Genomic DNA, 14067 nt, shown 5'->3' on the forward strand with positions numbered 1-14067 from the left:
GGCCTAACTTTCTTCCTCTTTTTAACAATTTTAATATTTTAATATTTCTAATATCTTTTAATCTTCAAAGTTTAAATTTGTTTTAAATTGATTGGGGTTTTAATCTTTGTCTGGGGTTTTAATCTTTGTCTGGGCCAAACTATTTAATTTGATTTTATTTCTGTTTTTTAAATTTTGTATGTATGTATTTTATTGTTGGCTGTTCACCGCCCTGAGTCCTTCGGGAGTAGGGTGGTATACAAATCAAATAAAAGAAAGGAAAAAAGAAAGTTAAAAGTAGTCATATCAGGATATAGATTTCATAATTTTATTTCTAAACCTGTTTTTAAAAATTCCTTTAAAACAGGAAAATCCCTGTAAATGATGGAGATGTCTTGAAAAGCAGGCTGGAATTAAGAGAAGAAAATCACCTGAACCACAGTGTGGTAAGAAACAGATAATACAGATTAAAGATACAATTGTTGTTAACCTGTTATATATTGTTTCATTTACAAATAATTAAGTGCAGTTGGAGGTGATGAAACATTTAGTTCACTACTGTTCAGATGTGGTATTTAGACATTAAGATCTCTCTTTTTTGTGGCATGAATAAGGCTTCATGGTAAAATTTTCCCATGCTATATTTTGTTTAGAATGAATCCTAAGGCCTCTTATTCTATGATATACCTAGTTCCTAAGGAGTTCAGTAGTTCCAAATAATACTACAATTACCCATCCCACACTTAGGAATTCTGTGATTGATAATTGTACAAGTTTGGATATGAACTCTTACTATAGTCTAAGTGTCTTGAAAGTGCTAGCTTCCTCTTCCTCAAGGAAAAACAACAACAGTCCAGTCTTTTGAAGAAGCACCTTTGACACAACTATGACCTGGATGACTGAGAATCTCCACAGATAACAGGTTACATCCTATTAGGAATCAGTAGGCTTTGAAGTTACAATTGTATGCTACTTTATACTTATTTACTTAGGGTAAATCCTATTGAGTTCATGGGACTTTTTGTTAAGTATTTGTATACAGTTGGAATCTATTCTAATTGGTAAGGAGAATTTTTAAAAGTATTATTTGGATATTTTTTCTCATTTGTTACTTTAGATACATTGATATTTATACCAGTGCATTGACACTTGTTCTATAATGATCCCCCTAAAACGGACCATAGATAATAAAGATAGGACTATTGAAATCTATTTCTTTTTATGAATGTGTCATTTCAGTAGGAAAAAGTTTGAGAGATTATTGTTTAAAGGTAGTATCTACATAGATGTTTGCTAAGTAGTAAAGGATCTAGATGCCTGTCAAGTTATTCTGAATTTTAAAAAAAAAATCAAACTTAGTTGACAAAAGACAGACTTCTTTCACTCCTGTGTGAAACATTTTACAATTTTTAAATGGTTAAATTTCTTTACATTTATTAATGTATATTGTTTTAATGATAGAAAGCCTATTGTTTCCATTGATTAAAAATACCAACTGTAGTCTTGATTATCATTTTCATTAGATGCCAAAATAACATCATTTTTTATTTTTCAAAGGTGGATACAACGGCTGTGCATCACATTGACAGCCTTGCAGCTCTGACTATGGATCGTTCTGGACTTATGCGGGAAGGACTTAGAGTCCCCAGTAGTATTGTCTATTCCAATTTATGTGGACTTGGCTCAGACAAGACCCGGGATGCTACAAGTGCTATTGCTGGCCTTGGATTTGGTCCTGAAAGGAACTCAGAGATACAGTTCAAGTCTAATCCCACTGAAGCAATTGAAAATGGAGCTGGAAAGAACCCAAATGGCTTCAGTGCTCTTTACAAAACACCACCTGGAATACAAAAGAGTTCTGTTCCAACTGGGGAGACCTTAGGCTTGGACAGAAGCTCAAGTGATAAACAAAGTCCTCTCAGCGTCAATGGTGCTAGTTACCTAAGGCTACCCTGGGTAAATCCTTATATGGAGGGTGCTATTTATCCTTTTCTTGACTCACCAAATAAGTATTCATTGAATATGTATAAGGCTTTGCTACCTCAGCAGTCCAATTTTAGCTTGCCACAGCATGTGACTTATTCGCCTGTATGTACAAATGGTGAACGTTTTTTATACTTGCCACCTTCTCACTATGTTGCTCCCCACATTCCATCATCATTAGCTTCACCGATGAGGATTTCGGCTACATCAGCATCCCCTGCAATTCCCCCTTTGGGACACTGTCCAGATAAAGGCTTATCTTGGAAGATGGGAGTGAGTCCAGCAAATCCCATAGATTCTCATACCTATCCACATATTCAGAATAGTAAACCACCCAGAGTTCCCTCTGGTAAACCAGCTGCTAATAATATGCCAACTGATCCTTCTATTTTGCTGTCACATTCTCCAAGGCCATCACCTAGAATGCATCTCCCAACACAGGTTGGAGATACTTACTCAGAGTTCCATAAACACTTTTCCAGAATTTCAACTTCTCCTTCTTCAATTGCCCTCCCCAAGCCATACATGAATGTAAGCAGTGAATTTTCTTCCAGAGTCTCAAATGGGAAAGCTCCCAAAACACATGATCCAAATGAAATTTCTCAGCAACCTGCAGTGCATGCAAGGAAAACAGGCCATGACCGGAAAGATAGCAGGTCCCCTCCGTTATTAGAAAAGCAGCAAACTATTACCAAAGATATCATTGACAAACCCCTGGATTTGTCATCAAAAGTTGTTGATGCAGAAATAACCAAGTCTGATAATGTTAAGAAAATGGTACCAACTGTGTTAGTTCATAGCAGGCCTGGAGGAGGATTGGTTTTACCTGGAGGTGATCTTCCAAAAGAAACTATTTCTCCTGGAAATATCTACAGACCTGAGATAATTAGCACTGCACCTTCCTCCTGGGTGGTTCCTGGTCCAGCTTCTAATGAAGAGAATGGTGGCAAAAACATTCTGTTGAAAAACAAAAACCCTGGCTGGGTAACACCTCAACAACGAAGTTCTTCTTGCCCTAGGATGGGAGGCATGGAAACAGTAATTAATAATACTTCAGGATCTTTGTCAACTGAAGGTCGCCCAGCATCTGCTTCTCCAGCTCCAAATGCTAATGTAGATTGTCCCAAAACTAACATTTCTGTAGAAACCACTGCATCTGTCATACAGCATATAGGACAACCTTCAGTATCATTATCATTATCATCGTCATTGTCACTGTCATCATCACCACCATCAAAGCATAGTAATAAGGCAGCTAAATGCAATAACCAAGAACCTATGTTCAAAGCAAATGAAAACACTCTTGCTCCAGGTTCCATATTTTTTTCTTCAAATGACGCATTCCGATCTCCACCACTGCCCTATCCAAGAAGCTATCTCCCATATCCAATTCCAGATGGTTTAGCATTAGGTCCTTTGTCTCTACATGGAAAAGGACCTGTGTATCCTCATCCGGTTTTGTTACCTAGTGGCAGTCTTTTCTCTGGGCATTTGGCTCCTAAACCTACTATTCCATACAGTTTACCAACTAGCAGTGGTGACTTTGTGACATATCAAGATGCACTGGGTATGGGAATGGTGCATCCAATGTTGTTATCCCATGCAGCTCTTGAGCTAAAAGATGATAAATCAGAAAGGAGATCTAGATCACATGAGAGGCTCCATTATGAAGACCCTGCTCTAAGAAACAGATTGCCAGAGATGCTAGAAACCAGCACAAAGTTACACTTTGAAATACCCACAGAGAGAAATGTGAAATCACACCAAAGTTCAAGTCATAATAAAAATAGTACCAAAAGTGATAAACTTATGTTTGCAGAATTGAGAGATGAGCAAGATGCAAAAGGTAAAACTGGTCTGACAAATCCGAATTTTCCTATTGAAAATAGTAATCAAACAAATGACCCTACAAAGCACAAGGTGGAAGAAGCCTTTCAGCATAGAGATTTTATTGTAATGAGAGAAGAATGTGGGAGAAATAATTTCCATGAAGTGTACAACTTTAAGCAAGTTCAGAATCCACACCCATCAATCTTCAACTTAAGGAAAGATGATTTCTCAGCAAGCTATAATAGAGAGAGATTGACTATTCCCCCTTCTGTGTTCCTGGAGACTGCTCATGGGAATGATGACTTGGCTATGTCTTTTTGTAAAATGCCAGATGATGCCAAACAGCTTTGTATGGGAAATGCACAGTCAAGTGTTGAAATCAATCAGACATATGCCAAAGATGGGATTGAGGGTATGGAATCTAATGATGGCAAACTCTTGAAACCTAAGCCATCTAAGCTGGCAAAGAGAATAGCAAACTCTGCTGGTTATGTAGGTGACCGATTCAAGTGTGTTACAACTGAACTGTATGCAGATTCTAGTCAACTGAGTCGAGAACAACGGGCCTTGCAGGTGAGTCTCTGGGGATAACTTACCAAAAACAATATTTGCTTTATAAAATTGCAGTTGAGAATGAAAATTGATGTTTTGCGGGTTGGGAGAATGTATGTATATATTACAAATTTAAGTCTGTTGACAAAATTAATGATAAATTTGCATATATGAGGGTACTGCTATGAGATGAGAGGAAGTTAAACATTAATAGATACAAATCAAATGTAAATAATAAGTAATTTAATCTCAAGAAGTATATAATAATGAAGAACTGAAAAATGTGTGTTTCTTATTTGCATAGGTAGTTTTTTATAGCTTGCTAGCTTGTTTGGCCAGCATTGTACAATAATGGCAAAGGTTCTAATTGATATTCTAAATGTGGCATTTGATAAAGGAGCTGCGTTTTAGTAAATTAATGCAACTTCTTTACTACGCAAAAACAGCATAGAAGAATAAAAGCTGTAATGAATTTAATGTTGAATAATAGCAAATATTGTAGGTTAAGTTTACAATTTATGACAAGATGAGTTAAGCCAAATTGTTTGCATTGTTAAGAAAAGAATTGGTTGATGCTTATAAAAATGGATGAAATTATCCAAATGATCCATTGAGTGCCCATTTTAATTACATAGATGGAAGGATTACAAGAGGACAGTATTTTATGTCTACCTGCTGCTTACTGTGAGGTCAGTTCTTCAAATTTTTATTATTAGACTCTTAAAAGTTTGAGTTAAAATTTCATTTCAAAACACACAAAGGGAAGTTGTGGGCCATGATCGTCTTTACTCATTGTTCTTTTTTTCTTTTTTGCTTGTTATATTTCTCAAAATGTGTGTTTGCTTGCCTATATTATACACAAACACCTCCATAGCATCTCTCTATATGTATATGTATAAATACAGTATCATTAGTATACTGAGATTTTAAAATTTTGTAATTATACATAGCTCAAATAATTGTATGCATCTCAATTTTTATGCATTACATATTTCATTTTGAATGTACTTTCATTTGAATGTACTTTCATTTGAATGTACTTTCATTTAAGGTAAGGTAAATAAAGTAGCTCTTATTGTGAGTCTTTTTTCATATTGTTTCTCTTTCTAGCGTGCAATGATGCGCTTCTCAGAGTTGGAGATGAAAGAGAGAGAAGGCCATGTAGCAACCAAAGACTCAGAGATCTGCCGATTCAACCAAGCAGAGTGGGAAAACTTGAAAGGAAATAATGAGAAAAAGCCTAACTCTGTCCCTTCGGAAGATGTCATTGCTGGGCCAAATGACAAAAGCAGATGTAAGCATACATTAGTTTTAGGAGATGTGTGGAGAACTAATTTATCTGCTGAAAAGGGAGATGTTCTAATTTGAACAGTTGGGGAAGTTAGTATATATATAACTTTTTTATTTGGTACAGTTGAATATCTGAACTGATAGGAAATACAATTACAGTTTATTTCCTTAACTTTTTGATATGTTGCTTATGATTCATATACTCCCCTACCAATTAAAAAAAATATTTTGAAGCACTGTTAATATAACATAAAGAGACCTCTGTCTGGGTAATGTCAGTGAATTTCTTCTTTGAAAAGATTTTGCTGTTCCAGAAGCTGCTATGTTTCTAGTTCTTTTCTGTCTGCGTCTCTTGTCATGGCTGCCTTCGGTTTCAGCTAAGTTTTCTGTGAGTGTAGAAAACACAAAGGTATTTGTAAATTAAAAGAAAAGCAGCTACTTTTTCCCCCTCTCATGCATTTGAGCAGGCCATTACAAGTGACAGGATTGAGTGAAGAACTAGCCCCTATCAAACGTAGCAAAGTTCAAACAATAAGGATATTGTTTCTCTTTGAATAAAAGGCAATCATGGCATAAGTTTAAGATACATATAATCCATATCAGTTGACTGAAATGTGTATTTGGTCAAGGAATATTTGGAAATAATTCTAAGAAGCAATGCATGCATGAAGAAACATGGTGGAATGGGGTTATCCAGTTAATTTTACTGTATTACGTATTTTCTTCTGGAACTTAACGGCTTTGTTTCTGGAAAATGTAGTTATCAAATATATGTTCAGACTGATCCTATGACCTGAAACCTTAAAATTACCCAGAAAGTAAAAATGATCAAAATAAACAATCACACACCCATTTCCACTTATTCCTTGATACCAAATCTTATTTTGAATGCTATATAGGATAAAAAGTACCAAATTATTGAGGGATATGTATATAATGTCTTGGAATAAAAGTGAACATTAAGCATCTTGGACTGAGTAAAAATGCACATATAGGTCTTGTCAGTTTCCATGTTTTGGGGTTGTATGCAAAGGTTACCATGAATTGATAGGAATGGAACATCATTTTTCTAAATGGTAAAACCTTAAAATACAGTCTTTTAAATGATACATCTGTACAGAGATCAAATAAGAGTTAAGAAGGAGTTAAAGTGCTAACTATACCATTTGTTTCATAGAAAAAGAAGTTGCAAAGATTTGCAGACATTATCTTGGGGCTATTTCTTACTGCCGTTATTATGACTTGGAAATAAAAAACAAAAAATAGCTTTATCTTAAAATACATATTTATTTCTCAGACCGTATGCCATAAGTTTTTGTTTAAAAGCTTTATAGGTGATGTACATAAAACTTCTTGTTCCCAGTATCCCAATAACAAGTATGAGTTGCTGCTGTAAAACTACTCAGTTTAAAACTTACCTTTTCTAAAATAGCCTCTCTCCTGAAGTTTCTAAATTTCTGAAAGATTACAGTCTTAAAACATTTGCCACAGACCATACACTTCAGAGCGTGATTATCCAACCTTTTGGTTTGCTTGGGCTGCATTGAGTGAAGGGGAATTGTCTTAGGCTGCAGATGAAATATATGATATAGTTAATGTATATAAATAATAAACTCCTTTTATTTTTTATATTTTCTATTACCTTGTAGGGCCACATTACTAGCAGCGCAAGGCCACATGCGGCCTATGGGCCATGGGTTGGACATGCCTGCTTTAGAGTAAATAGTAATAGCCTTTACACTTATAAACTGCTTCACAATGCTTTACAGCCCTCTCGAAGTGGTTTACAGAGTCAGCAAGCATATTGCCCCCACCAATCTGGGTCCTCATTTTACTGACCTCGGAAGGCTGAGTCAACTTTGAGTTTAGGATTATACTTGACAAGTCTGCTTTGCAAACAACCATTTTAGTGGGATGCTGAAAAAAATAAGGCATGTTACAAAAAGAGGAACAAGTTAAGTTAATAATAAGATGGATGAGATAAATTAAAGGAAGAATGTGGGAGATGGAACAAACAAGACAGGAGGCAGAAATAGAAAAAGAGAGTATTTTTTTTAAAAAAATCACACCTGGAATCACAAAATGTAAAAAAGAAATATGAACCTAAGAGAAGTGCCTAATTTTTCTTCCCTAGATGAAGAGAGGAAAGGGGGAAATAAAATTGTAGTTTCAAGGTTCATCTTTGTATTTTTCTCATATAGAATTTGGTTTGTTTAGATCCATTTCTGCAATATGAAATATCTGATATGGCAAAGTGAATTTTGCTATATTGTATATAGTATTGCATTTAAGGTTTAGGGCAATGTTAAGGATACAAAATATCAAACTAATTTTCATGGCCTTGTATGTCTGCCATAGTTGAGTAAAATAATAAAAGTTGTTACTATTATTAGATTTTTATCCTGTTTTATTTATATATAAATCAAGGTGGCAAACATTTCTAATATTCCTGCCTCCTGTTTTTCCTATAACAACACTATGATGTTGGTTGGGCTGAGAGAGAAGGACTGGAAAAATTCTGGAAGAAAGATAGTAATGACATAGAGGTGCTGAAGTACACATGGAATTGTATTGCACTTTTAAAATATTTTAGTTACTCAATGAATACAGTTGTATGAATATTACCATAATTCAGAGAATTGTAGACTGACAAAATATAGAGCTAAAGTCAAAATACCTTTCTCCAGTCTCCTTGCCTTGCTCTCTTCATTGGTAAACTAATGGCTAGATATTAAATAAAAGAAAACAAGGTATGCAATTTCCTAACCCTCTCAGTGGGAAAAGAGCTGCATAGTATGGGAGTAGTGGGAAGAGTTAGTGCATAACAGAAGAGACTGCTAGGTCACATTCTGTCCACAGACCATCTCCATTCCTGATCTAGATTACACTTAAGAAAAAGGATGCTGAGCTTTTTTCAACCCAAGGACTATGTTGTATATTTGAAGGATGGGATGGGATGGGGACTGCACTGAAAAAATACTGACTGGGGTTAGAGCACAGGTGAAATGCTCCCGGTTCGAACCTGATCGCCCAATCTGGTAGCGATGGCGGTGGGTGGTTTGGAGAACCAGTAGCAAAAATCTCTGCCTCCCCACCCCCCATGCCTAGCTGAGCTGCGCAATCATCAGAGGCTGTTTTTTTACTTATAAAAGCATTTTTTCTACAACCTCTTTGGCCGAAAAAATAAAATAAAAATTTTAAAAAAAGCCTCTGATGATCGCGCAGCTCAGCTGGGTATGTCAGAGGCTTTTAAAATTTTTCTACAACCTCTTCGAAAAAAGTGCTTTTAAAAGCCTCTGATGATCCCAGCTGAGTTGCCTGATTGTCAGAGGCTTTTAAAAGCATTTTTTTCTGCAACCTCTTCGGCCGAAGTGGTTGTAGAAAAAATGCTTTTAAAAGTAAAAAAAACAAACAAACTTCACTACACCCACCCAGTCACATTAACCCCCCCCCCCACCACCACCAAGCCATGCACACAGAACCAGTAGTAACAAATTTTACATTTCACCACTGGGTTAGAGCAAAACTACAGTTGATTTTATTTGCATATGAATTTATTTCATATAAAATATAATGAATAACTTGCCAGTTGTATATTATCTTGCCAGTTGTGTATTTAATAATTTCCTCCTCCAGTATTGCATTATAGATTTCAATTTGGTAGCAAGGGTTAAGAGCCATATCTAAGGTTTGGAGGACTTTACTCAAAATCTTTGCATGCTGCCTGGAACGTCAGATTATGGATCTATTTTATAAATTACATTTTTTCAGACTGCATTTTTATTACAGGCAGACAATATTGTTGTAGCCACTTCTTTTCCTTGTGAAATAATAGTTTCGTGAAGTGTTAGTAAAGTTTTTATAAACTTGGTTTTCCTATTGGTTTTTGTACAGGTCTCTTAATATTCAGCCTGAAAAAGATTCGTGTTTTAGATGAGAGAGAGGGAGGGTGGGAGATAGTCACTAGACTAGATTTTCTTTGAAGAGATCAAATGCATTCTTGCACAATAAACTAACCAAATTAATAATGTGGCTTTATTTAAAGGCTATTTTCATGACACAGACAATATCCATGATCAGAGTTCTGAAATTCCTGAGGACAAAAGTTCTCCTGCAGATATTTGTTTGGAGAGATTTACTGTGTACGAAAAGACAAATGACCAATATTTAGAAGATAGAAGCCAGCTTCCGTGCCCACATCTGGACCGAAAACGTAAACATTCTGATGAGAACATGCAGAATGATGGAACCCCTAAAGAAAACTTTGTAGAAGAACTGGAAGAAGAATTTGCATCAAAAGCAAAAAAGAAGAAGACCTCTAAAGGTAATCAACCCCTGTTAGTCTGTTTTAAGGCATGGTTTGTGAAATGAATTACATGCCCCTTTATGGCCTTGATTCTGCCAATCCAAAATTCTCCCTGAATGATATTTGGAAATTTGAAAGGTTAAAAACTAGTCATTGGACAATGTAATCATTGGACAATGCAAAGGGCTGTATGCATGCAACCCCTTCCTGAGCTAAATGTTTAAAATGCAAGTATAATGGTGAAGCTGAAAGAATCTGCCCCACAAGTGAACTATAGCTTTTGTTTCAAGTTCAGGGCCTTTTGATTAATTTTTAGTTATTTTTCCATTAGATGACTGGCCTGAGAGGGAAATGACAAACAATTCCTCTAACCACTTAGAAGAGCCCAATTGTAATGAGGTGACCAACCTGAAGGTGTGCATTGAATTAACAGGGCTTCATCCAAAAAAGCAGCGTCACCTGCAGCATCTTAGGGAACTATGGGAGCAGCAGGTATCACCAGAGAGATCCCCACCCGGCAAGTTGGGCCGGCAAAGCAGGAAAGATTTAGCTGAGGCTGTTCAGCCAGAGGCCACTGCAAAGGTCAAAGACTGCACAGAAGAAAGGCACACCAAGAAAAGGTCAGAGGTCAAAAGCAATAGAAGTTGGTCTGAAGAGTCCCTCAAAACAAGTGACAATGAACCAGGTATGCAGAGATTACTAGGGAAATCTAGCATTATTTAGTGACGCATGCTGCCACCAGTGCTAAGAAGTTATCAGTAATGATTTTTGTGGGATAGAATATGATTATAATATAATATAATATAATATAATATAATATAATATAATATAATATAATATAATATAATATAATATAATATAATAATATATTTAATGTAATATATTTCATTGTGTATTATAATATCAGTTGTTACTATGTGAAAGATTTAAGAATTAAATCTTTCGCATAGTAAATTAAATTGTGCTTATTTTGCCAAATTTGTAAAGTGTGATATAGTATTAATTATTTTAAAACCAATATCCTAGATGTTTATGTTTGTGTAGAAACAATCCTGAACAATTTTTATATAATGATTTGAAGGATGATAATGCTCATTTGAAAATGCTTGATTTTATTGTGGAGTTCTTAGTGCTCTGAGCTAATGATGATGATGTTACCTAGTTGGGTAATGAAATGTCCGCAAGAAAAACAACCAAGGACTCCACAATTCAACATATATTTTCTTCTGTTGGTTGATTTTATAAAATATGACTATATCAAATGGGCTAAAATTAAGCCAAGTATAAAATGTTCTGAATTTTTGATCACTCATGGGAATAGGCTGCTCCATTAGGTTTTGAACTTCTGAGCTAAATCTTCATGTTCAGGGAGCTGGGAGATAGAAAGATATCAGCTTTTATCTGATTTATGTTAGAAGAAGTGACAAATGATGTCCTGAATCTCTTGTTCTTTGTGTCTAATTTGTACTGGTAAGGTTCTTTACCACATCTTTCTTTTCTTTCCTATTTAGTCAGTTAGTTTACTTGTGAACTTCATTTTCCAGAAATATAAGGTGCTCCAAAGCAGTTTAGATAAAAAGGTAATAATTTAAATACTGTAAGTAACAACAATAATATACCACTGAAATGCTTGATCACTGGTATTATATCCTTGGGCTGAAATAGATCCCTTTCCTTGGGAAGCTTTCTATCATAAGGGTCCAAAGAAATGTTATACCTGGCTCACTATACCAAGTTCCTATCAGCACAACCACTCGGGAAACTATGCTGCTGCAGTCAAAGAATTTTCCTTGGGGTTTATTCATGAGCTTACCTAGTGGCCCTGAATGAGTTAGACTGCTTGACTCCATTTGAAAGTTGGCACTTTCTGAGCCTCCCTTCAGATTACCTTAAACTACCAACTATCACTCTATAGTTGGTAGCCTAAGATAGCCTGAAGTGAGGCTCAGTAGAGCTAGACCGATATCATAAAAATAAATTGGATTAAGTACCTTAATGTAGAGGAAAGCAATATTTCCTTATCACATTATTGCTAGGTATTTGAGAAGGACAACAGAGAAAACTATAGTGTAATCCGTAGTTACATTTGTGACATAATTTAATAATCTGAAAGGACTCTAATCCTGGCCTTGCTGAGCACTTTTTTTAAAAATTTGATTTATATGCCGCCCTTCTCCGGAGACTCAGGGTGGCTTACAATGCGTTAAGCAATAACCTTCATACTTTTGTATATTTATACAAAGTCAGCTTATTGCCCCCACAGACTGGGTCCTCAATTTACCTACCTTAGAAAGGATGGAAGGCTGAGTCAACCTTGAGCCTGGTGAGATTCGAACTTACAGTAATTGCAGACAGCTGGTGTTAATCACAATGCTTTTAGTCTGCTGAGCCACCAGGCCCTTAACACATTCCTGCCTATTTTGCATAACTTTTTTCAGCTATCATCCCTACCCAGATGTTAAATGCAACCTGTACAGAGGCTGTACAGAGGGTGAACTCAACAAGGTTCTTCTGTTATACCTTCAAAACATGAGTCTGTTTTTATGAATGCTATTTGTGAAAATGTGTTTTCTATCTAGCTAAGAAGTAAAAGAATCCTGTTCTTGCTAGGAGATAAGCAGTTTGTGTTATACTCTTCTTGCCTGTTTCAGTGAATCAGGGCATTGAACATAATGCTTTCCCCCCTCCAGTGAAGTTAGATCTTTGCTTTTCGGAACAGTGTATGTGTTGAGAAGGCTGATTTGCTTTATGTTCCTAAGTTTTAACATCAGGCTATATCTTGTGAAAGTCAGTAAAACCGTAGGCCTATTTTGTAGGGTACTGAGGAGGTTCAGTTCTGCTATTTCAAGTTACTGTGAGTTTTCCTGTCATGTCAGTGTTTCTCCATTCAAATTAAACATATGGAAAATGAACACATGGAAAGCAAATAATTTCCCAGTACAGGTAGTCCTTGGTTTATGACTGGTTGTTTAGCGACCAAAGTCATGACCTATCTGAAAAGAGGAGGATTTACGTAAATGCTGCTGTTTGCTGTGTCCCACGGACACATGATGCATTATGATGGTTTTGCAGGGGTAAAAAAAATGAAGACATGGACTCCATGATGCTTCAAATAGAGATGGTGGGTAGAGGGTAGTGGAAGAACAGATAGAAAAGGTAAGAAAGATAGGATGAATTATAAGAGAAGGCAAAACTATGGTTAGAATGGAATGGGCTGTAGAAGATTATTGGTTGTATGTAAAAAAAATCTTTTGAGAAAAATGAACTATTGGAGTGCACAGATGACCATATTTTTCGGAGTATAAGATGCACCTTTTCCCTCCCTAAAAGTGGGTGAAAATTTAGGTGCATCTTATAGACCGAATACGGGCGTTTTTGGCCTCCCGAATCCTCCGTGTGTCACGTTTTCACCCTCTCCTCCCTCCAGAAGCATTCTGCAGTGCTCCGCACAGCCCATTTTCACAAAAGGGCCCGGTTTTGGGCTCCCAAGTCCTTTGTGTGTTACATTTTCACCCTCCTGGGCCCCCAGAAACACTCTGTAGTGCTCCGCACAGCCCATTTTCACCAAAAATTGGCTCATTTTTGCCAAAAACAGGCCTATTTTTGGGCTCCCAAGCCCTCTGCGTGTCATGTTTTCTCCCTCCCAGGCCCCCAGCAGCACTATGCAGTGCACTGCATGGCCCATTTTTGCCAGAAACAGAGTCGTTTTTGGTCAAAAGGGCCATGCGGAGCACTGCAGAGTGCTTCTGGAGGTCAGGGAGTGAGAAAACACGACGCACAGAGGCCAAAAACTATTTTTTATTGTTTTCCTCCTGTAAACTTAGGTGCGTCTTATAGTCTGAAAAATACGGTATGTTCCAGGTGTGAAAAAGAACAATTGATTGTATTTGAAGAAAATTGTAGGTTGTAAGCAATGTGCTTTAGCGGCTCAGACCATTATGTTTTAATAGGGTTCCTGGGAAAATTGTTTGCTTTTTTAGGTTTACCTGTTTTTCATTTTTGTAAAGAGAGTTTCTGGTGGAACAAAACCTGGATTCATCAGAATGGGGTTTACTTTTGGGTCTAAGACAAGACCCCAGCTCTTCTCCACATTATATTTCTTTGCAGAACTTGCATGTCTGAGTCAT

The 14067-nt window shown here is 36.4% G+C and overlaps 1 protein-coding gene across 13 annotated transcripts in view; it reads left to right on the top strand.

Moving 5' to 3' along the window:
• Positions 1-14067, top strand: part of BCOR (BCL6 corepressor) — an 85284-nt gene that overhangs the window by 45678 nt on the left and 25539 nt on the right. For 5 of the 13 annotated variants that reach the window (XM_034423823.2, XM_060694069.2, XM_034423824.3 and 2 more), the window contains 6 exons: positions 347-425; positions 1537-4365; positions 4980-5033; positions 5455-5638; positions 9680-9958; positions 10272-10625. In XM_034423823.2, the coding sequence (XP_034279714.1) occupies positions 347-425; positions 1537-4365; positions 4980-5033; positions 5455-5638; positions 9680-9958; positions 10272-10625 (3779 nt within the window). The remainder of the gene's footprint in view (positions 1-346; positions 426-1536; positions 4366-4979; positions 5034-5454; positions 5639-9679; positions 9959-10271; positions 10626-14067) is intronic. The other 8 variants (XM_034423828.2, XM_087895215.1, XM_087895217.1 and 5 more) reach the window with 5 other exon arrangements.

The sequence above is a fragment of the Pantherophis guttatus genome, chromosome 5, assembly GCF_059756535.1.
Source record: "Pantherophis guttatus breed Tessera chromosome 5, ASM5975653v1, whole genome shotgun sequence".
In the NCBI taxonomy this organism is placed as follows: Eukaryota; Metazoa; Chordata; class Lepidosauria; order Squamata; family Colubridae; genus Pantherophis; species Pantherophis guttatus.